The sequence below is a fragment of the Cadophora gregata genome (assembly GCF_030347475.1).
Source record: "Cadophora gregata isolate MNR1 chromosome Unknown scaffold_8, whole genome shotgun sequence".
Lineage (NCBI taxonomy): Eukaryota > Fungi > Ascomycota > Leotiomycetes > Helotiales > Ploettnerulaceae > Cadophora > Cadophora gregata.
In genome coordinates, this window is record NW_026695931.1 from 34612 (window position 1) to 55790 (window position 21179).

The window sequence follows — 21179 nt, forward strand, 5'->3', positions numbered from 1 at the left end:
TGAGATGTCTTGGTGTTGCATCAGCAGTTGCAGCCAGCCAACCTGGAAGTGCTCAGCTTGTCGCGTCCCACCAATAGAGAAGCGTTCCTTTTTCGCGTCCTCAAACGCTTCAAGGCATCTCAGCATACGAATGGGGGCTAGACAAAATCAATTATATTGGTAGTCGTGTCTTAATTGTGTATCAAACATTTCCATGTTTCTTAGTATCACGCTTCGACATTTTTGTCCCAATAAATTCAAGTTTCAACGTCGTAAGCAATTGCAATTGAGGTCCTTTTTGTCTTGGCTTTTCTGGCGGGGCTGGATACTCGACGCATGACAGTTAGCTCTCTTCTCTTCTATTTGATATCCACGGATAAACAGTATCCAAAAATTCGCTCATACAGTATTAATAAAAATATCTAGAGCTTTGGCTCCCTATTTATGCTTATAGCATTGTTCCTGATCCATTCCGGCGGCTTGCAGAGTATCATCCACTATTGACATTCCCTGGTCTCAAGCGACCTCTTCAAGCCCACTCACCCAAAAAGCTTGCATCGATCACTCCTGGTACGGAAAGGATTCAAGCCAGTTCTCCATTGTCTCTCCTATGCAATGCCCCTACGCATTGAATTTTATCCGTCAATGGATGCCCATCTTCTGAAGCCAGAAGTACTCCTGTGGAGTAATCCTCCGGCGTTGCCTCCGCACCTCACCGCAGAAACGAACGACCCCCATGTCCAACCCTCACCGTCTCAAATGCTGGTTATCAAGCCAACATCTCCCCCTGAACACCGCTTCTTCATGTACTCATACACCAACTTCTCCCAGCCTCCCACCTAGATTTTGCGGTGTGGAGATCCCACCCAGAGTAGTAGATACTATCGGCACGGAACATTTCTGCTTCTCGTTGAACGACTTCAACCAAAAAACTTCGATCCAAGGTATCGGTATCTACCGATGTTCTTACCTACCAGTTCAAGCGGTGTTCGGGTTATTTGGATACCAACTCCGTCCCATATGCACTTGGTCCTGAGTCCCATTCTCCGCTCATTCGGTGGAAGTAGGTTGTCAGTCATGCGGTCCACCTTCGAGACCCAGACTGACGGGTCGTTGACCTTTGCATCCGTATGCAATGTGGGCACACAACAAGAAGTCTTATTTTACGGACTGGGGACATTCACAGGACGACGGCCAAGCGGGGTCATGCAAATTGTGGATCAGTGGACTTGACTCTGTGCTGCTGTTGCTGTCGTGGGTGGGACGAAGTTTCTTGGTGTTCTTTCTCGGCCAAGAGATTGAAGTCGGCACGGGTACTGTACTCGAACTGTACTCATTCGTGAGTGAGGCCAGTCTATTAGACACAAACCAAGGTAATGTCATCCTCTTTTTAAACTATTTCTTCGCTTTTCATCGGGACTTGCTCATCTTACCAGTATATCTTACTCCTTCCTTGTCACCCTGAGCAATAACTAACCCAGTCTGCTCTGTAAGCAATCAAATCCAACACACTCAGACACTTACTGACCATAGTGGGGTTGCTTACCATGCCGTCACAGCCACATCAGCGCTACTATATCAATCCCTATCAGCTCCACATCCGTATTTCGTTTCCATTCCAGCACACCATCATCAACCTTCCAAAAGCCTCACCGCTCAATGGCTGAGCAGACAATCCCGGATACAGATGGCATCACAAACATAGATTGTTCTGACGGGTCGTCTTTGTTACCTTCTTTGCTTCGCATGTCCGTGGCTCAGGAAGCAGAGACTCCTCTGACTGTTGCGAACCAATTGGAAATACAAGCTGCACATCGAATGCTTGTCTAATCCCCCATTCTTCATATCACAGGCTTTTTGACATCTCGGTGGACTAGCTGGGATTCTGGGCAGGCTGTCAGGCATCCTCACTAATGCAGTGGCACCACTTGCCCCAGATTCCCACATATCGGTGTGCAGCTTCAGTCCGACGGAGCACTTCCTGTTCGCCGGTACATTTTTCTCTTGCATCCACAATGAAAAAGATCCCATTTTTTCTCTCTCGCCCCAGGAGGACTTTTTTCAATTGATGATAGTGGACTTAGTGGAGCGCAAATCACTGTACTTTTAGCCTACCTAGTGCAGCTCCCGTCGACGACCTTCTTCTTTCGCTTAGTCCACTTCCTCTGTGGCCATTCATGAATTTCCCTCCTCCCCCACCACTCCATAAGTGAAGCTCTTCTAGGTCCCGCCTGTCCTCGATTCTTCCAAGAGCTGTACGAGCGGCCAGCTGCATATATCACCAATCCATCCCAAAACAGCACGCCTTTTCGCCCATCCGCATCGCTCGCCGGTGACTCAACCATACCAGCACTAAACCACCAAGCACCAAATCTAATCTCAGACGGCGCCATCCCCAGTCGCACCCGGGGCTACACAAAACCAACTAATCCCCGAGCAGAAAGAGAAAGACAAAAAAGTTATACCGTCTGACGGCAATTAAATAAAGGTCATCACTTTTTGATTCATCCAACCTCGCCTCGACGAAAAAAAAAGTCTATTCGGTGACTGTTCCTGGCCAGACCACCACATTAAAGCTTGAATTTCCTGTCCTCCATCCAAGCATGCTCTCTAATCCCCAACCTCCACCACAATAATAACCACAGGACAAACCAAGATGCTCGAGAACATATCGACATCACTTGCCGCCGGATCGTCCAGCCTCCTCCTGGTCGCTCTGCTCACCGCGCCCTCACTCGTCAGCATCGCATCCCACTTATGGAGCCCGAAGAGATCGATACCAAAGATCTACAAGGATAAAGATGGAGTCGCCACCGAGAGATCCGTAGAGGAATATTCCGCCAAGATCCCAAAGACGTTCCTTGGCATCTTCACAATTGCTGGATTGGGCTGTTCGATTGCTCTGGCTGTTCGGGCGTCAATAGAAGGGTGGGATGGCTTGTTCGTGGAGAATTGGCTGAATGTCGCGCAATGGGTGAGATGAGACACGTGATATCCTTCGTTTTTTTTTTTTTTTAACGTGCTGACATCTTTCGTAGGCTTTGATTACCGTCCAAGCAGCTAGCATTATTCTCACTCGAGATTATCTCAGAAGTTACAGTCTTGGGATATATTCCGCACTTTCGTCAATTTTTCTCCTAGCTGTACTTCTCTTCCAGGATGGACTCATCGCTCGAGAAACACCATCTGGAGAGAGTTTCGGGACCACGGAGCAACTCAGTCTGCAAATCGCCCAACTCGGCCTCATCCTCCTGGTCGCAGTATTCAGCATCTCCTTACCCCGACGACCAGAGGTGTTTCACGATGGCGTGCCAGTCGATGGGATGAACACCGTTTCCGCCCTTGGGAAGTACACCTTCGGGTGGGTGGAACACCTGTTAGTTCTCTCGAGGAAGAAGAATCGCCTTGAGCTGGAGGATCTCCCGAAAATGGATCAGTATACAAGATCGAAAGACTTGAGCGAAGCGTGGGCGGCGACGTCTCATGAGAAGAAGCTGTGGATTGAGATTTTCTTGGAGCATAAATGGTCGTTTATGGTACAATGGTTTCTGACCCTTCTTCAAGCATTCGGGAATTTCGCGCCGCAGTTCGTGACGTACCATATCCTCAAGATTCTGGAGAAGAGGTTACCGGGAGATGCAGTGAGCTTTGAGGCATGGATCTGGGTGGTTACGTTGACTATCGCAACCATTGGAGCAGCGTGGATCGAATCCTGGCTTTTCTGGATTTCCTGGTCTGAAGTTGCTATTCCTATCCGAGCTCAACTCGCAGCTTTGATTTTTCAAAAGGCCATGAGACGTAAAGATGTCAAGGGGGCTTCGAAATCCGCCAAGAAGGACACTCCAGCTGGACCTGATATGGCAGATGCTTCAGAAGCTGCGACTGCAGGCGACAAGCCCGAGCTCGAGGAAGACGAAGCCGATCCAAAGAGCAAACAGAACACCGTCAACTTGATTGGCGTGGATGCCAAGCGTGTAGCTGATTTCTGCTCGTTCAACAATTACTTCCCAGGCAGTCTGTTTAAGCTAATTGTCTCATTCGCTTTCCTGCTAAGTATCATCGGGTGGCAAGCTTTGTTGTCCGGTTTCCTAGCCATGTCACTCACGATCCCTCTCAACATTGTCTTCAGCAGACGGTACGCAGCTGCTCAGGATCGACTGATGAAGGTCAGGGATACGAAGATGGGTGTTGTCACGGAAGCATTACAGGGGATTAGGCAGATCAAGTTCTCTGCTTTGGAGGCGAACTGGCATGAGAAGATTGGAAAGGTGCGCCGGAAGGAGTTGGATGAGCAGTGGAATGTTTTCGTCTCGGACACTTTCCTGCTCTTCTGTTGGATTTCCAGTCCGATTGCTCTTGCTGCAACGTCACTTGCAGTTTATGCTTGGAAGTACGGAGAATTGACTCCTTCGGTTGCTTTCACTGCAATCGGTGTCTTTGCCAGCTTGGAGGTAACTCTTGCAGTCATCCCGGAACTGACCACAGATTTGATTGATGCTTTCATTTCCGTGGAACGAATTGAGAAATATTTGGCGGCTCCGGAAATTTCCAAGAATACCAACCATGCACATAATATCTCTTTTGAAGATGCCTCCATTGCATGGCCATCAGACGAAGAGAAGGAAGACGATGATCTGCGATACGTTCTACGAAATATCAACGTTTCGTTCCCAGAGAATGAGCTCAGTGTTGTGAGTGGAAAGACAGGCACAGGAAAATCTCTTCTTCTGGCCGCAATACTTGGAGAAGTCGATCTCCTAGACGGCAGGATCAATGTCCCTCAACCACCACAGACTAGAGACCGTCACGACCACTTGGCCAACAAGGATAATTGGATAATCCCATCGGCTGTTGCATTCGTTGCGCAAATCCCATGGATCGAGAATGCCAGCATCAAGGACAACATCCTGTTCGGTCTCCCATACGATGAGTACAGATACAAGAAAGTCATCGAAGTGTGCGCGTTGAAGAAAGATCTTGAAATGTTGACCGACGGTGAAGCTACTGAGATTGGTGCTAACGGAATCAATCTGAGCGGCGGACAGCGATGGAGAGTCACATTCGCGCGTGCATTGTACTCTCGTGCAGGTATACTGGTTCTGGACGATATTTTCAGTGCCGTCGATGCACATGTCGGTCGATTTATTTTCGAAAAGGGTCTCACAGGCGAGTTGGGAGTCGGTCGTACCAGGATTCTGGTCACTCATCACGTCGCGCTCTGTGCATCGAAGACCAAGTACATTGTCGAGCTTGGTGACGGCACAATTGCTCAAGCGGGGTTGGTCTCCGAACTCGAAAATGACGGAACTTTGCAACAGATCATCAGCCATGAAGAAAACGAGTCTGAAATTGTGGAAGACGAGGATCCAACTGCCGTCAACTCCGCGGAGTCCTCAGATGGCGACGCTGCTGAGATTGTGGAACCATTGAAGAAGATCGATTCGAAGGCAGTACCGAAAAAATTTGTCGAGGATGAGCTTCGCGAGCAGGGCCGTGTCAAGACGAGGATTTACTTGGATTACATGAAGTACAGTGGTGGATTGCCGTTCTGGTCTATTGCATTACTGGCATTCTCCCTCCTCCAGATCATCGTTACGGGACGTGCATGGTGGATTCGACTCTGGACTGGGAACAACGAGAAGAGACATACCAGCATGATACATGCGTTCACATATTCATACCAGGTCCATGATCTGTCTCCACATCAACCAGACAAAACTCTCAGCACGACGGATAGTCAGTCCGATAACTTGAGGTTCTACCTTGGCATTTACATTGCTTTCTCGGTTGCGTCTATCATCGTTGGACTTTTCAGGTATTACTTTATATACACTGGTTCTATTCGAGCATCTCGCCGTATGTTCGACGGTCTCAGTTTCACGATTCTACGAACGCCGCTACGATGGATGGACACAGTTCCACTAGGAAGAATCTTGAATCGCTTCACAGCAGATTTCAATGTTGTTGACTCCCGCTTAGCTAATGATATTGGATTTGGAGCAAACAATCTCTTCCGATTGATTGGTGTTATCGTCGCTGGGTAAGTCCATGCGCTCCCTATTCGATTTGTATCTAACAGTCCTAGAATATTTGTCTCGCCCTACGTGATCCTCCTCTCTGTCATTCTTCTCGCGATATGCATCCAAATCGCCCGTATTTACCTTTCTGGAGCGCGAGAAGTCAAACGTCTCGAATCGAATGCCAAATCTCCCGTTTTTGAACAATTCGGAAGTGCTCTCACAGGAGTAGGGACGATTCGCGCATTCGACAAATGTGATGTTTACATTGCTCGCATGTTCCGCAAGATCGATGACCACTCTACTTCATTCTGGCATCTCTGGGCTTTCAACAGATGGATGGGATGGAGGATGTCTGCTGTAGGAGGACTGTTCGCGACATTCGTAGCCATCATGATCTTGCTCATCGGGGGCATCGACGCATCGCTCGCAGGATTCGCTCTCAGCTTTGCACTGGAGTATGGTCAAGTCGTTATCTGGACGATCAGACATTATACGAACCTCGAACTCGACATGAACGCCGCAGAGAGAATCATTGAATATAGCAACCTCCCCACCGAATCCCTCGACGGCGCCGACCCACCCGCCGCCTGGCCTAGCGAAGGCAGACTCGAAGTCAACGACCTCGTCGTCGGGTATGCTCCTGATCTTCCACCCGTGCTAAAAGGCCTCACATTCTCCGTCGAGCGCAATGAACGAGTCGGTGTAGTCGGCCGTACCGGAGCAGGAAAGTCCTCCCTCACACTCGCACTTTTCCGATTCCTCGAAGCCCGCGAAGGTTCAATCCACATCGACGGTCTCGACATTTCCAAAATCAAACTCCACGCCCTGCGCTCCCGACTAGCCATCATCCCTCAAGACCCAGTCCTATTCAGCGGCACCGTCCGCAGCAACCTCGACGCCTTCGACGAGCACGAAGACATCGAGCTCCGCGACGCCCTGCAACGAGTGCACCTCGTCTCCGCCGAAGAAGCAGAATCCATCTCCCACTCCCTCATCACCACCGGCACAACCACACCCCTCGCCGGCACAGGTGCCCAATCCCCTACCTCAAGCTCAAACCCAAACCCAACTATAAACCTCAACAAAAACCCCTTCACCTCCCTCTCCTCGCCCATCTCCGAAGGCGGTCTCAACCTCTCCCAAGGCCAACGCCAACTCCTCTGCCTCGCGCGCGCCATCGTCTCCCGCCCCAAAATCATGGTTCTCGACGAAGCGACCAGCGCAGTAGACATGGCGACCGATGCCTTGATCCAGCGGAGTATCCGGGAAGAGTTTGGAGACTCGACGCTGATTGTTATTGCGCACCGGCTGAGCACGATTGCGGATTTCGATAAGATTCTTGTGATGGGGGAGGGGAGGGTGGAGGAGTTTGGGAGTCCGCGGGAGTTGTTTGCGAGGGAGGGGGGCGTGTTTAGGGGGATGGTGGGGGAGAGTGGGGAGAGGGAGAGGTTGGAGAAGATGATTGGGGAGGGGAAGTGAGGTGAGGTGAGGTGGAAGGACAGTTGGAAGTGGTTTGATTTGATTTGATTTGATTTGGATGTGGGGAAGGAGGAGATCTGAAATTGCATATACATTTATACATACATACGTGAAAGCTGGTTTGCTGCATTGTTGGTATACATACAGGGCATGGCGCATACTTGATTGCTTTGGATTAAGGTTTTGTAAATAGATACTTATCATCATCATCAGAGAAATATAGCATTGGACTTCCTGTCAACCTCCCACTCTTTTGGCTGTTTTGGATATTTTTTTTTTCTTTTCACATCAGCTTTCCATCTTCCTCGCTCACAAACATCTCATGATCATTCTCAGTAGAACACTCTGATCGTACCCATTTCTCCATTTCTTCATTAATTTCCATCCATGCCCATTTCAATATTGAAATTGATACTGCCGATGTTTGTGTCATGAAGGAGGGTGATGTGGACACAAGGGTGAACGCCTGAGAGGGAGAGTGGGTTCTATTCTTGATCAACGGATATACATCTTTCATAAGACAAACACAATTGTTAAAACCGAATGTTCTGTTTGTGGGAATATCTACGCGCTTCTCAGAAGATTAACAATCTGATTCTACGTGTTTCCACCACACCTCTATCTCCATCCTCCATGATCCCAGGCAGTGTGCGGTACGGCAGATAAGCCAGATAAAGTGCTTCCTATCCACTTCGGCAGACCAACTCTCCTCTCAATCTCGATATAACGAATCACAAGATCCCAACCATGCGCCCCCCTATCTCGCCTTAAAATCCAGCCTCTACTAGAGCATAGTCCCTCTTCTCGGCTTGAGTGGGTCTGCTCGTATCGATATCATTCTGGCCATGACATCTCTCGAGCTTGAAGACAGTCCAGAAATATCCTTTTTCCTCTCCACCGCCCTCAGTTCCTTCATTCTCTCCGGTTCCAATCTCCTTCTTGGTATCATTCTCAACCTCCATCTTCTCATTCTCAGCCTCCATATTCTCATTCTCATTCTCACCCATCTTATCGATCAAGAAAACTCTCTCCTCCTTCCCAACAGCCTTATACAAGCCCTGTTATCTAAATCCCACACTCGGTCTATCCTCGAAATCGCACGTCCACTTTCGAATGACGCGGATGGGGTTACCTGTCTTCATGGACTTGGCGAGGGTGAGTGAGCCTATGTTTCTATTTATGTTGCTCGCAGATGTGGAGGAAGGATTCGACTTGAGAGGTTTGACAGTACTGCTGTAATAGATGACTGTGCCTAGGTCGATGTTCGTTGCTGGGTATCTGAAGTCATGGGAGTTGGAAGAGACGTCGGAGGACTTGTTGGAGAACTTTGAGGTTGCACTGGAGAGGACGACGCTGTAGGCGCCAGCTGCGAGTGTGCCGGATATACCAGCCGTTGTGTGATCTGAGTGACAAGTCAGCCATCTTCTCCCTCATCTGGGGTGTGTCAAAGTAGCAACACTGCAGCCTATTGGAGGAAAAGAAAGGTATTTCAATTCCAAGACAGCATTGTGGGGAGATCTGGTAGAAGAGAGAGAAACTTACTATGCATGCCATCCCGGACCATAGCCAATTGCCTCGGAAACCAAGCTCCAACCTCAAATCCATTATGTCCAATTACAGATCCGTCACGAGACGAGTATTCGGGGTCAATCTTGTAGGACTTATTAGTGTCTTTTCGGAAGACAATATGGTGCATAATGCCGTGGAGACCGAAGATTGGATGATTTGGGGGCGCGCTTCTCCATGGTATTTCTCTTCTCTCGCTGTTTACAACCTCGTGGTGATCAATGATTGTAAGTTCCACTCCCTTCTCTGCGTACGTGCTTGTGAGGATATCATTCTCGGAGTCTGATTCAGATTTAGTATTCTCGTCGTCTTGCTCTCCCTGCTCCACGAATAGTGGCATGTCGAACTTGGTATTCTCCTTGTCGGGGTCTTCCTTCTTGACGAACAGTGTATCAATCTCGGACTTGACAGTGACACCTATGGTTAACGATTCTGTATCTACTTTAACTGCCAACTTGCCGTCCAGAATAAGCATAAAAATCTCCTTCAAGCGCTTTGCGACATCTGGAATAGGGAAAGGAAGATTGTTGAAAGGACTGCCGAACATAGCCAAGATGCCGATGATCTGGTAATCCTTGCTACACACCCATAAAAGTCAGTATTCGGTTTTCTTGCCTTCTCTATCTATGTTTTCTGTATGAATCAACGAAAAGGACATGGAAGCAAACATACATCATCTCCACAGTCGCCGATCTAGCCCTAGCAAGCCTGCACAACGTGACCATCAACAACTTCACGTCCCTCCACTGCCTGTCCGTAACCGTAATGTCGAGGCTCATGGCTGGGTCGTCCGCATACTTGAGAGCTCTCATGCAAGCTACACCAACTGCTCTCGCTGTGTTCTTGAGGGTGTGAAGAGTGGCTGGCTCGGTATCGATGGGGTGGGAGAGGATGTCATCGCCGATGAATTGGACAAATGCTTCGACAATGTCGGAAGGGATGAGAGAACAGTCTTCAGTGGCCATTGGAGGTGTTGCTAACATCGTGAACTTCGTTTGAGCTGGTGGCATTTTCGTTACTAGAGCAGGTCTGGAGTAGTTTGTGGTCAGTATTTCGACAAGGGAAGACTTGCAGTAGGAGAAAGTGTTTTTTTGTTTGTATTAGTAGCCGTGAAGCAAGTCAAGATCGCTGCTGGAGTAGTCGATATTTGAATAGAATTGTCAGAAATGTTGTCGGAAGCTTTGTGCTGGAGAAACATGAGAATGATTCAGCGAGAATGGGGCGGGAATGGAGCTAGCACGGCGGAGTATCTTCGAAGTCTGCCACTAGAGTTTGACTGGTTGTTTTATCTTGTTCATACTATTGTTAACAAGTAAAGATTATATCAGACACAAGTGGTAAGAGCGCTGTGTCAAAGATTGGGGCAGAGCTCTTTGATGCGAATAGTATTTCAGTCGAGGCTTGTCACGTGGTGTTTACAAATCTACAGCCCGTGCTAAAGTTCTATCTGGTTCTTCAACGCATACCACATTAGTTACTAGAAGCTCTAACCTTTAATTGATCTTGACACCTATCTTTTGACAAAGAAAGAACAGCATGAGGGAATCTTGTTCACCTTCGAAAGGTCCTCAAAGCATGACATGTGCTAGGCAAAGTCGCAAAGTGAGCATCTGTAACTATTCTCACAGAAAAACAGAACACAAAGGTAAAGCACATCTACAAATACTCTCTATGATCAAATAACTCTTTGATCAAAGGCGTTTTGACGGACAGCGTGGCGACTAGACTAGGGCATGGGGTCAGAGTTATACAAAACCAAGTTCAACTCTATAGAGACCAAAAGATTCTCTATACTTTTGTTATTCAATTCGAATAGAATCAGACTATTCTCTAGTGACCTCGAGTTAGCATGGTTGTGCTTCGAAATAATGAGAGTATGGCCGGAGTTCCAAGCCGATTTCGCCACGCTAGTATTGGTTCTTGTAATATTCCAACGGCCCTAAAAACAATACTACAACACCAAAAACCGGAGCAACTCATCAAGTCAGGAGCCTGGCATTCTCCAGTCAGGTTCACTTCCAAGGCACCGTTCTTGCCTATCCTAGAATCTAGTACATAAAGTCGACCTCGCCATCGGCTTCCTCCAAATTCACTCTCTTTCTTCCACACGACACATCCCCACCGACAACCAAAACAACACAGCACAACAAGAACAGCATATAACAGCTATGTCGAGTCTCACACCAGAATCGGAAACCAAAACTGAGTCTCTTGAGATCGGGATGTCCAATATTGAGGAAATCCATCCCCTCAACTCCTTGGCCGACCATGACAATTCCAGCCCCCTCTTTGTATCACTGGTCAATTGGGTTGGCACTGAGATTGCGTCCACATCCTTCGGCGCTCTAAAGCCTTCTGAAGACGACACTATCCAGAACTTCAAGGAGATGGCCAGAGTCGTTGGTGTCGCATCCAAGCGCCGGCAACCAATTGACGAGGATCAGTGGAACGTCATTAAGATGATGATCTGGAGACTGTGGCAGATCGTGGAATTCACTAGAGAGCTGGGCCAGAAGTGAGTTCTTGTTCTTGTCTTCTTTTCATTTAATCTCTCATAGATAGAGGGGACTGGCACGGATATATCCGTAGATTGGAACTGACCTGGATAGGATTAATGTCAAGGGAATCCTCATCATGTTCGCCACTCCTGCCAATCACTTCGAAAGTCCTATTCCTGAGATTTCTGCGAAGCTTTCAGAGCGCTTTGGAAGTCAAAACTGGGGCTTTCCGCAACTTATTGAACCGCAGGTTGGAAAGAACACCACGTCTACCAGAATCCGTGCCGGCACTCCAGGATCTGCTTCTCATGACGTCCGGATTCGAATACCACCACCTAATCACTCAATATTTGGTCCGAACGGTTGTATGCACCACATTGCTCTTTTTGAGACGAGGGGGTACGAAATCCTCTGCGAACCGGGCAAGTATGACGTATTTGGACATAACGGTTTCCAAGTTGGTCAATGCTGGGCAAGACAGGTTGCAGCTGTAAGAGATGGTGTCCACGGTATGTTGCTCTTTGACTTGATGTTCAGCATTGATTATCTTCTTCCTCTTCTTCTGCTGCAATTTCTCACATCTGAGACAAAGCTCAAACTGACATGGGAAAGGATCTCGTCAAGCTGGAATCTGCGGCACCGCCAACAAAGGAGCGTACTCAATTGTCATCGCTAGTACTTATGCCTCACTTGATCAAGACACTGGTTCTCAAGTTTTCTACTCCGGTGCAGGCGCACTGGTGACGATTGACTCTACTCCAGACCAAAGCAAGTACACCACCAGAGCACTGATCAAGTCCATTGAGACAGGAAACGGTATTCGAGTCTTACGCAAACATGGTGGGGAATGGGTTGGATGTCCGAAAGCAGGACTCCGTTATGATGGGCTATACAAGGCAGTTGGCTACACAGTTAAGGAGAATGACAAGGGAGGAAAGTTCTTGCAATTCGAGCTTGTAAGAATGGATGGTCAGCCCGACATTGATATGGATAAGCCCGGACTGGCAGAGAGACTTTCTTTCGAAAAGGTCAAGGACAAATACTGAAGTACATTATGGGACGCAAGGATTATGAAGGAGCGAGTTGAACTTGGCGTAGAGTTAGGGGTTTGCATGCTTTTTTGATCTCGAGGGAACGTGGTAGGGTGAAGTCTAGGTTTCTACGCGGAGGATGGAGAGGAAATTCATCAGGCAGAAGGCTGCACCAAATTCTTGTACTGCAGTGTACTGCAGTTCCAATACGAGCTTTCATGAAGCTGGCACTTGCAATCATTTCAAATAAGACCGCATCTGCGATTTTCTTTTCCTTTTCTGCCTGGAGGGGGCTCTGAGCGCTTGCAAAACCTGCGGTTTTCAAGATCGACATGCCCTTAGAGATTCATGATTTCAATGTCGACTCAAAATCGCTGATATCTTGAGCTTTCAACCCTCTAGCTTGTGCCCGTCCCTGGTGCTATAACCTAGTCAAAATACTTCAAATTTGACACACCGGTTAGTTCGAGCAATTCTGTGATACCTCAAACAAATCCACGATCGGATCACTCACCCGATTTTATAGACCTCAGCGCGACTGTTTTTATACTCCCAGTGACATCTTGGTGGTAAAAATTACCATGATAACGTAAGCGATGTCTTGTACACGTGTTGGTGGCTGGACGGGGCTGACTCGAGTGACGCCTAACAACTACACCTCCAGACATGGCTTGCTCTCTTCTTGGGACGGACGTCAACTTCTATATCAGACTGGTGACTTGTTTGTTGACACATTCTCTCCCTACCATGGCGTCGTATACACCGCTTGATACATCAAAAAATGAAGTGCGGATGTTGACAATCGCTGGGGTTTCAGGCGCACCCGAAGCTAGCCTTGTTCATTGCAGATTAGAGACTGTATCTCTCGACGACTTCACAACTGAGTTCAACGAGTTTCTAGACACTACAGAGCATAGAAATTGCACTCCAGACATCTTGAAGTCTTGGATGGAGCATGCACGCACAACCAAGCTAGACGAGTACCCCACGGCTGCCCCACTCGAGCTCCCATACTGGAGGTACACCCTTCACTACAGCATGGATGGAAGTGCACTGAGCAAATGGAATCAACTGATGAAAGGAATTGATATCGACTTCGAACAATGTCTCGAGATTCCGGAAGCCTTCTACAGTTCAGCACCAAGCAATTACCCCACACCACAACCTCTCCCAAGCCAAAATGATACGAAGTTCTCATTCCTTCCCCGTTTTAATTGGGGAGACTATCAAGCAATATCCTACTGCTGGGAGTCCGAGACCAAAGATCGACAGATTGTGCTGAACGGATCAGTAATTGAAGTTCCCAGGAATCTTGAAGCAATGCTGCAGAGGTTAAGGACCCTCCCAGATGCACATTCTGGCATCAAATTCTGGATCGACGCCCTATGTATTGATCAAACAAATATCCCAGAGAAAGGCTACCAAGTGAGACTTATGCAAACTATCTACACTCGTGCCTTCTCCCTTGTGGTCTGGCTCGGCAGTGGTTCCAGGGAAAGTGACCGCGCGATCGAGTTCATTGCAAGCATTGCGCACCACACACTTCTGGAAGATCAGTATGGCCAAGAAAAGTATGGCTGTCATTTCGCGAAATGGGCAAGGAAACATAAGATGGGAATGCCAATGCAATTGCCCTATATGCCGTGGCGAGAGCTCCTTGCGTTTCTTTCTCGCAACTACTGGCACCGGCTGTGGATCATCCAGGAGCTGGCACTGAACCACAACATGACACTCTTCCTTTGTGGAGAAAAGAGTCTTTCAAGAAGTATGGTTCTGCGAGCATCTCAATTTTGTATGCGCCACGCAGAGACGATCGATCAAATCACGCCTTCATCAGTTAAGACCGTCCCTGACTCCTCCAGCTATACATATGGCAGCATCTGGTCAACAATATATCGAGTATATTGTCTTGTAACCCTTCCAGATGGAGAAACAGACGAGATTCAGATGGATGATGTCCTAGATCTTGGACGCAAGGCGAATGTAAAGGAAGCTGTCGATAAGGTCTATGGCATTCTCGGGCTGCTACCATCAAAGCTATCGATACCTATATCACCTGATTACACCCTCGCGCCCCAGCAAGTGTATCTGAATTTCGCAAAGGCCATCCTGGGCGCATTTCCAAACCTTGATGCATTATTTTCATGGTGCTCATACAGCTCTGATAGTGGATTGCCTTCCTGGGTTCCAGACTGGTCGACACAGTACAGCCGGAATCATCTATACTGGCTGAAGATATGTAATGCTAGCGGATCAAAGCCTGCACAATGGTGCGTATCAGAACACACTCGAAGTCTCCATTGTACAGGCTTTGTTTTCGATACTGTCGAGTGCATGAGTGGTTCACTATCGGAGTCGAGTTCTACGACCTGGAATGGGCACCCAACCAGCTTCGGACCATTGCCTGAATCGGTGGTCTGTCAGTACCACACCAAAGGCGATTTGACTGCAGCACTACGCAAAACATTAGTGCAGAATTTGACATATTCGGAGGACGAGCTCTACACTAGGACGACACTCGATATTTGCTGGGTCCCAGCAGATCTTGCGGGAGGTCAGGCCGGCGATATAGAGATGATCGCAGACAAACTTCGGAGTGTAATTTCGAGCCCCTGTTGGCTCCCATTCCGGCGCTTCCGTGAAGTGAATGCAAACTTCCCCATCTTTGGGTTTTCGTTCCGGGACTTCTTCCCAATACTACAACAGCACAGAGAAAGAATGGAAAATGAAGGTGGAGGACCCCTCAATAAATACGAGTATCTCCCACGAGTCAATCAAGACGAGCCAAGAGAGCTCGATGGAAATGATGCCTTGGTCATAAAAAGGACAACTCTCACTTTGCAAGGCCGTCGATTGATTACTACCAGAAATGGCTACCTTGGAACAGCACCTGAAGCAGCTCTGAGAGGAGATGTCCTGGCCATTATATATGGATGCAGTTATCCTGTTGTCTTGAGGCCCTCTGGTGATTCGTATCTACTGATAGGAGAGTCTTATATTGATGGTGTGATGGATGGAGAGCTTGTTGAAGCCAGAGAGAGCGGGATGTTTGAGGAGGTCGAGTTCAGAATCTGTTAGATATTAACTTCAATCGCACATCGTGGTGTATATCACTATATATGACACACGGCCTGTGTAGGGGGTGCGGTATCTGAATCAGAAAAGGATTGGAGTCGTCATAGTGGGGTAGTTCTAAGCGAAGGTCAACAAGGCTCGCAGCCTAGCTATGCGATGGCTTGTCTGTGAGGCTTTTAGGATAACTCCAGTCCACGATGCTGTATATCCGTCCTCCGTGATGGCCTGGTGCGTACTTAAATTACCATTTATGGATGCTGTACTGTCAAGGTTCTTAGTCCCCATTTATTCTCCCGCGACACGGTTGTTCCACTGGACAGCTGGGTTGCCGCTGAAGCAACATTCGCCAAATCTGAGTCCCTGGAATCAGCATAGCAAGACACAAACTAGAAATTGCAACAATCCTGAGACATTACTGATTCCATGTTGATTTTGGGTTGGGGGGGGGGGGGGGGGGTTGCTTGACCGTCTCGGTTTTGGACTCTCTTCTTCTTGATCATCAATCAGAGACACCCTCTTCTCAAGTATAGGCTGTAAGAATCCTTGGTGCCCCTCATGCAACTTTCCATGCAGCCATGCGCTAATGACCTCTTTCACTCCTTGTTTCTGCTAAGCTTGATTTGTTCCACCCGAAAGGGCGCCAGCATCCCTGTTGTCTGCCAGCTTATCTTTCACTTCCTCTCCGCTTGTCTATCGACCCTTACCCTTCAATACCGCATTCTTCCTATTTCCAGCCTTTGCTCTCGTAATCTGCCTAGCCATTTTGCACAATGCATGCTCCAGATCAACCACCGTCAGATTCCTTCTCTGGATCTCCTCACAATCCACGACGACCTGTCTGATTGTCGACATATTCTCAGCGGGACTCTCAAGGGTTGCGAATACTCGGGTGAGTACATGAGCAAGTTCCGCCGAAGTTTTTGGAGCAGGCTGATTCGTCTCCTCTGCTGCTATTCTGAGAGCACCTCTTGGTCCGGATGTGCCACTCTTCATGATGTGCTCTGCGAGATCTTGTATGGTAGGTCGCTGACAGAGACCGTACTCGAAGAAATCACTGGTGAGAAGCCAGGCTATCAGGCCGTGTGGTGGGATGGCAGGTATCTTCTTGCTAAGAAGGCGTTCGTGGAGTGCTTCGAATGTGGGTAGGTTAGACTTTGAATTTAATTTTGACGACATCCCTTCCCACAGTTCCCACAGGGAAGACAGCATAATTGGAATCTTTGCCTTGGTGATCTGCAACTTTCCGTATGCCGGAATTGGAAGCTTAAACTCGCCGTTTCCCCACAGTTGAATGACGGAAGCCAGATTCTGGAGGTCGGGTCCCTCCTCTTCATCAAAATATGCCTCTTCTAGATGCTGCTGGTTTCCAAACTCGAATGTTCTCCTTACGCAAAGCTGAAATATGTTGTGATTCTTGAGCTGGGATGGATCTTCGTGAATAAGGAAGTGCTTCAAGATGAATCGCATTGAGGAACCGGTATGTCGAAGTGGGGATAGTCTGTCTGACAGCATGTGGGAAGAGAAAGCTGATTTGATGTATGCTTCGCAATCCGCTGCAAGCGCATTTGTATTGTCGAGATGAAGCTTTGAGTCGTTTATCTTATTGTTCATGTATACTCCGAGTCGAAGAGTCTGGATCAAGCGAGACAGGAGGTAGATCTCATACTGAGAAAGACCCAAGACCCTAAGTTCAGCTGGCTCGGGACTGAAATAAACGCTTGACATTTTCTATGGATTGTGGCTAATGAAAGCACCAGTTGGGTATGGAGGCAGAACGGATTTGAATTGCTGAACTGCATCCAATGAGACTTGAGATGTACAACAAAAGCAAACTGCTCGAGACGTTCAATCTATGAGAATTCAAGGTCATAGAGAACTCGAGAGTCTTTTTTTGATAGACTCAGTCATTGCTAGCGATATTCCCACGAAAAGGGTTGTTAGGTTGTGCTAGATTCACCACAGTAAGCAAGAAATCACTTCAGGAGTGCACCTAATTCACTTTTATTTCGGCGACGTCAAGAATGTTCTAAAATTGAAGAAAAGCAGAAGGGGTCGCATCCAAACACAGGAACCAAAAGTCCAAATTTCTGAGATCAAAGCAAAGCCCATTGTGAAGGGGAGAGAATTTCCGAGAAGTGTTTGAGCTAGATAAATCACTGGGCCCCAGGTCTCCAAAAGCATGTTTGCTGAAGCTTGGGACGGGTAGTTCATGCATGGAAATTATATCTGCGGCAACACTGCTGTTCCAGCCCCGGATCATTGGTATTGAAAGTTAGAACACCCAAAACCAACAAAGCAAAGAAAATGACGGAAGGAGATGTTACCAGCCAGGGAATGAAATTTTTGTGAGACCGGATACAGCTTCTGGCCATTATGGCACAGAGAGCTGAGCGATTGGACCGACACTAAAACAAAACCAATGCTTTCCATCCAGTATGTCTTAGATATTCTCTTCATTAAAGCCTAAATAACATAACAGAAACGGGTATCATACACATTCCGTGCGGCATTGCACTCTGGCCAGGTCCATCAAGAATTAAAAACGATCTTCCACCTGGCGGCTCGGCCCTCCCGGCCACGCCGTTTTCCCAGTTCCCAGTCCATTATCTTTGTCGGAATACGCTGTACTTGTTCGAGCAATCGTGACCACAGTCGTTCTCGTGATTTTGCTCGGATCCTCCGACATCTGTATTGGCAGTATTGTCTCTTCACTAACATTATTTTCCAGATCCCCGGGTTGCATCCTGTTGCGTCGGGTGCCAATACTGATGACACTGTGCTGGTTCGTAGATTCCCGATATCCTTGGCGTATGATCTTCATCTTGTGCGAGCTATTTTGCTTTGCCCCATATCCAGTGCTGCGATTATTGGAAGTGTACCAAGATGAGCTCTCGAGTATCTTTTTGAAGACTGGCTTCAGACAAGGGAGGCATGCGGCAATGATACCAACATTCACTTCGGTCCTAGCACAGGTTAGCAAAGAAATTACGAGGAGCTAGAGTACATACGCTCCCCAGATGGTTAGATCTGTGGAATCCCGAAGGAAGTCGCCCGTTTTGCCGTAGTTACTGAGTGCTGTGGCTCTCACGATTGCAGCGGCGGATGCACTGGAAAAGGTCAGCTTGAATGCTACAAAGTGCTATCTGTGCCACATACAAGAGTCCCAAGCTCATAATCCCGATGATTGAGATCTTAACCTTCGAGTTGATCTGTACATTCCAAAGCATAGGAATAGGTATAAGGGCGAGCGTCAAGTCCGTGATGATGGTCAAGACTAGAGGAAAATCAGCGTGGCAAATGATTAAATCTAGAGGACAAACTCACCAACATTCATATATCCCAGTCCCCGGCTAGTCTGTGCGCTCCAACACGTAGTAACTACCGATGAATCCCACAGAACCGCCAAGTTCTTACATTGAAAGAATAGTGGCATAACGGCGGCGGATGTATATAGAATCATGAATCCCAAAAGAGCCCAGAGAAATCTTTTCCAGATCTTTGTGGACGCGATCCTTAAAAGAAACAGTGCAATAGAGACTTTAGAAGCCGTCGTAGCAATGAGATAAATTGGTTGAGTGACAAAGTTGAGCTTTAATCCAATCTTAACAACTTCGGGATCGAGGTAAGCAACATGTCGACCAGCACCATGCATTACTTGCGGTATGACGATAAGCCATCCTGTGACCGATAGAAGCTGGCTCTGATTAGCTGGTACTATGGTGAAGATAATTTGACATACCACAGCCCCAATCATCACGTAATCCTAAACCATTAGTTTCTAGAGCAGGTAGGTATTGAAGTGTCACATACTTCTGGTCCAACACTCCGAACGATCTTAATTCGCACCCATAATCTCAAAATAACAGTAGCCAAAGCGGAAATGGTAGTGATTGTGACAGCTGCGATTATTGCTGGACCTCTGCTGTCGTCTGGCTGGTCTCCACCGGGAGGTAAAAGGAGATTTGTCGAGTTGGACGACATCTTGACCTGAGCGCACTGCGTCTCAGAAGTGCTTGCTCAGGAGTATTAGAGTTAGGATATGGGAACTGAGAGATCTAAATGTTGAGGCACCTGTCCCCTGTCGTATGTCTGATTGACAATAGGAACTCCAAGAACTTGCTAATCTGTCCAAGATACCATCTTCTACATCAAGTACTAAGGATGTGCGACCTTTCCAAATCCCGGAACGACTTGACCGGCAAGATATCGTTGACGCACCTGTTCCAGAAAGGTGGTCCTGATGTCCCATTTCCAGGTCATTATCCGAAGAGAAACGAGTGGAAGTTGGTTTTGAGTTCGTTTGACAGCCTTCATCCAGGACCAATGCAAGGGTGGTCCCCTGTGAAGTGCTGCCAGAGTTTTGCTCGATTAAGGTTACCCCAGTCCAGCTTTTTGATTGCGCGGCTTTCGAGTCAGGATTCCTCGACGAAATCCACCCAGACAAAGCCTAAAGCTTGACACTTCTCTTCATGTGGTGTGTGTTGCGGTGTCATGGGATGTCAAAGTGAGCGTGGGGAGTAGATGCTGCTTAAGAATCGCATAGTCATGACTCAGTTGACACAAGTGCTGGCAAATCCCCTGGAACAACATTCGGAAGTGTTTCAAATCAGAAGTAGATGCTGATCCAATGTGTTGGACTCTCAACGACTACTTCAAAAGAACGTGGCCATGATGGGTAGTCAAGTTAGTTGGACCGATAGCTCAGAATGTCTCTAGCAACAACGCGGCTGCGCCGTGGTACAATACAAACTCAGGCCACTATTCACGGCAAATCTTGGTATTCGCTCAGCACCGATCAAACCGCGGATAAACCGAAACCCAATTTACAGGCCCGACCACTGAGTTCTTGGCTGGTTCTAGATCCGAGTCTTGAGAAGGAAAATTCAAGTATTCTCGCAGAACAACTTTCTCACTCTTCTCCTCAGACGAATTCAGGTAATCCCACAAGTCGAACCCGATGACTAAGCGACCCTGGTATCAATACGCCTCGAAGAATCATCTCCAGGGTCTCAATTATTACCTGAATGCTCGAGAAATTCATTTTTAATCTTTTTCCCGCTCTCAAAGAGCACTTCACTACCCATCGCTTGTGCACCGGTTCTGAATTAACCTTAACCTTACGTGAAAGTCAAGTTATTTTCACTGTACATCATGGACCCCTAAACTCAATCCCCGGGCTTGTGACCAAAGAGAGAAGATTATTGGAAACATGTCCCCTGTTGCCAAGATGGGTATGATCCCGGGACATGGGAAGATCTTCGGCTATTGCACAATTTGAAACAAAATATGCACGATCAAACTTAAGGTTCAAATCTCGGCCACTCCCTGCACTAAACTCTATAGACGATAGTGGGTGAATGCTATGAGAATGTTGATTGGTCTACATATTTTCCGCTTGTCAAGAGTCAAGTCAACTGATCGAGTCGTTTCCCGTGAAGACTTTATACAAATGACTTCTTCGCCGGCTAGTCAATATTATCTTGTGTCTGACCGAAAGTACGATTCTATCCATCCCGCAAAATCTCTCTTCC

General features: G+C 47.7%; 7 protein-coding genes across 7 annotated transcripts; 3 read left to right on the top strand and 4 right to left on the bottom strand.

Annotated features, from left to right (window-relative positions):
* The first annotated feature begins 363 nt into the window (after nt 1–363).
* ONS95_013584 (uncharacterized protein) lies at nt 364–7365 on the top strand. The gene is made up of 3 exons (XM_058507220.1): nt 364–1352; nt 1416–2953; nt 3018–7365. The coding sequence occupies exons 2-3, from the start codon at nt 2636–2638 to the stop codon at nt 6021–6023; spliced, it is 3324 nt and encodes a 1107-aa protein (XP_058356389.1). The 5' UTR covers nt 364–1352; nt 1416–2635; the 3' UTR covers nt 6024–7365.
* Nucleotides 7366–8245: 880 nt separating this feature from the next.
* On the bottom strand, nt 8246–8485 carry ONS95_013585 (uncharacterized protein; the record flags this gene model as incomplete). The annotated part of the gene is made up of 1 exon (XM_058507221.1): nt 8246–8485. The coding sequence occupies one exon, from the start codon at nt 8483–8485 to the stop codon at nt 8246–8248; it is 240 nt and encodes a 79-aa protein (XP_058356390.1).
* Nucleotides 8486–8539: 54 nt separating this feature from the next.
* Nucleotides 8540–10054, bottom strand: ONS95_013586 (uncharacterized protein; the record flags this gene model as incomplete). The annotated part of the gene is made up of 3 exons (XM_058507222.1): nt 8540–8880; nt 9021–9622; nt 9717–10054. 3 exons carry the CDS (start codon nt 10052–10054, stop codon nt 8540–8542), a joined length of 1281 nt encoding a protein of 426 aa, XP_058356391.1.
* A 1158-nt stretch (nt 10055–11212) lies between these two features.
* Nucleotides 11213–12588, top strand: ONS95_013587 (uncharacterized protein; the record flags this gene model as incomplete). Its single annotated transcript, XM_058507223.1, has 3 exons — nt 11213–11559; nt 11654–12051; nt 12155–12588. 3 exons carry the CDS (start codon nt 11213–11215, stop codon nt 12586–12588), a joined length of 1179 nt encoding a protein of 392 aa, XP_058356392.1.
* A 636-nt stretch (nt 12589–13224) lies between these two features.
* Nucleotides 13225–16091, top strand: ONS95_013588 (uncharacterized protein). The gene has a single exon (XM_058507224.1). It carries the CDS (start codon nt 13240–13242, stop codon nt 15649–15651), a length of 2412 nt encoding a protein of 803 aa, XP_058356393.1. The 5' UTR covers nt 13225–13239; the 3' UTR covers nt 15652–16091.
* A 166-nt stretch (nt 16092–16257) lies between these two features.
* Nucleotides 16258–17373, bottom strand: ONS95_013589 (uncharacterized protein; the record flags this gene model as incomplete). The annotated part of the gene is made up of 1 exon (XM_058507225.1): nt 16258–17373. One exon carries the CDS (start codon nt 17371–17373, stop codon nt 16339–16341), a length of 1035 nt encoding a protein of 344 aa, XP_058356394.1. The 3' UTR covers nt 16258–16338.
* An 811-nt stretch (nt 17374–18184) lies between these two features.
* Nucleotides 18185–19629, bottom strand: ONS95_013590 (uncharacterized protein; the record flags this gene model as incomplete). The annotated part of the gene is made up of 6 exons (XM_058507226.1): nt 18185–18611; nt 18657–18755; nt 18805–18922; nt 18973–19342; nt 19388–19411; nt 19459–19629. 6 exons carry the CDS (start codon nt 19627–19629, stop codon nt 18185–18187), a joined length of 1209 nt encoding a protein of 402 aa, XP_058356395.1.
* Nucleotides 19630–21179: the final 1550 nt, after the last annotated feature.

Excerpts from the sequence above, each read along its gene's own strand:
- ONS95_013584 (XM_058507220.1), top strand. The coding sequence starts at position 2,636 with ATGCTCGAGAACATATCGACATCACTTGCCGCCGGATCGTCCAGCCTC. Across the intron at positions 2,954-3,017 it reads GGCTGAATGTCGCGCAATGG|GCTTTGATTACCGTCCAAGC; the intron begins GTGAGATGAGAC and ends CATCTTTCGTAG.
- ONS95_013588 (XM_058507224.1), top strand. The coding sequence starts at position 13,240 with ATGGCTTGCTCTCTTCTTGGGACGGACGTCAACTTCTATATCAGACTG.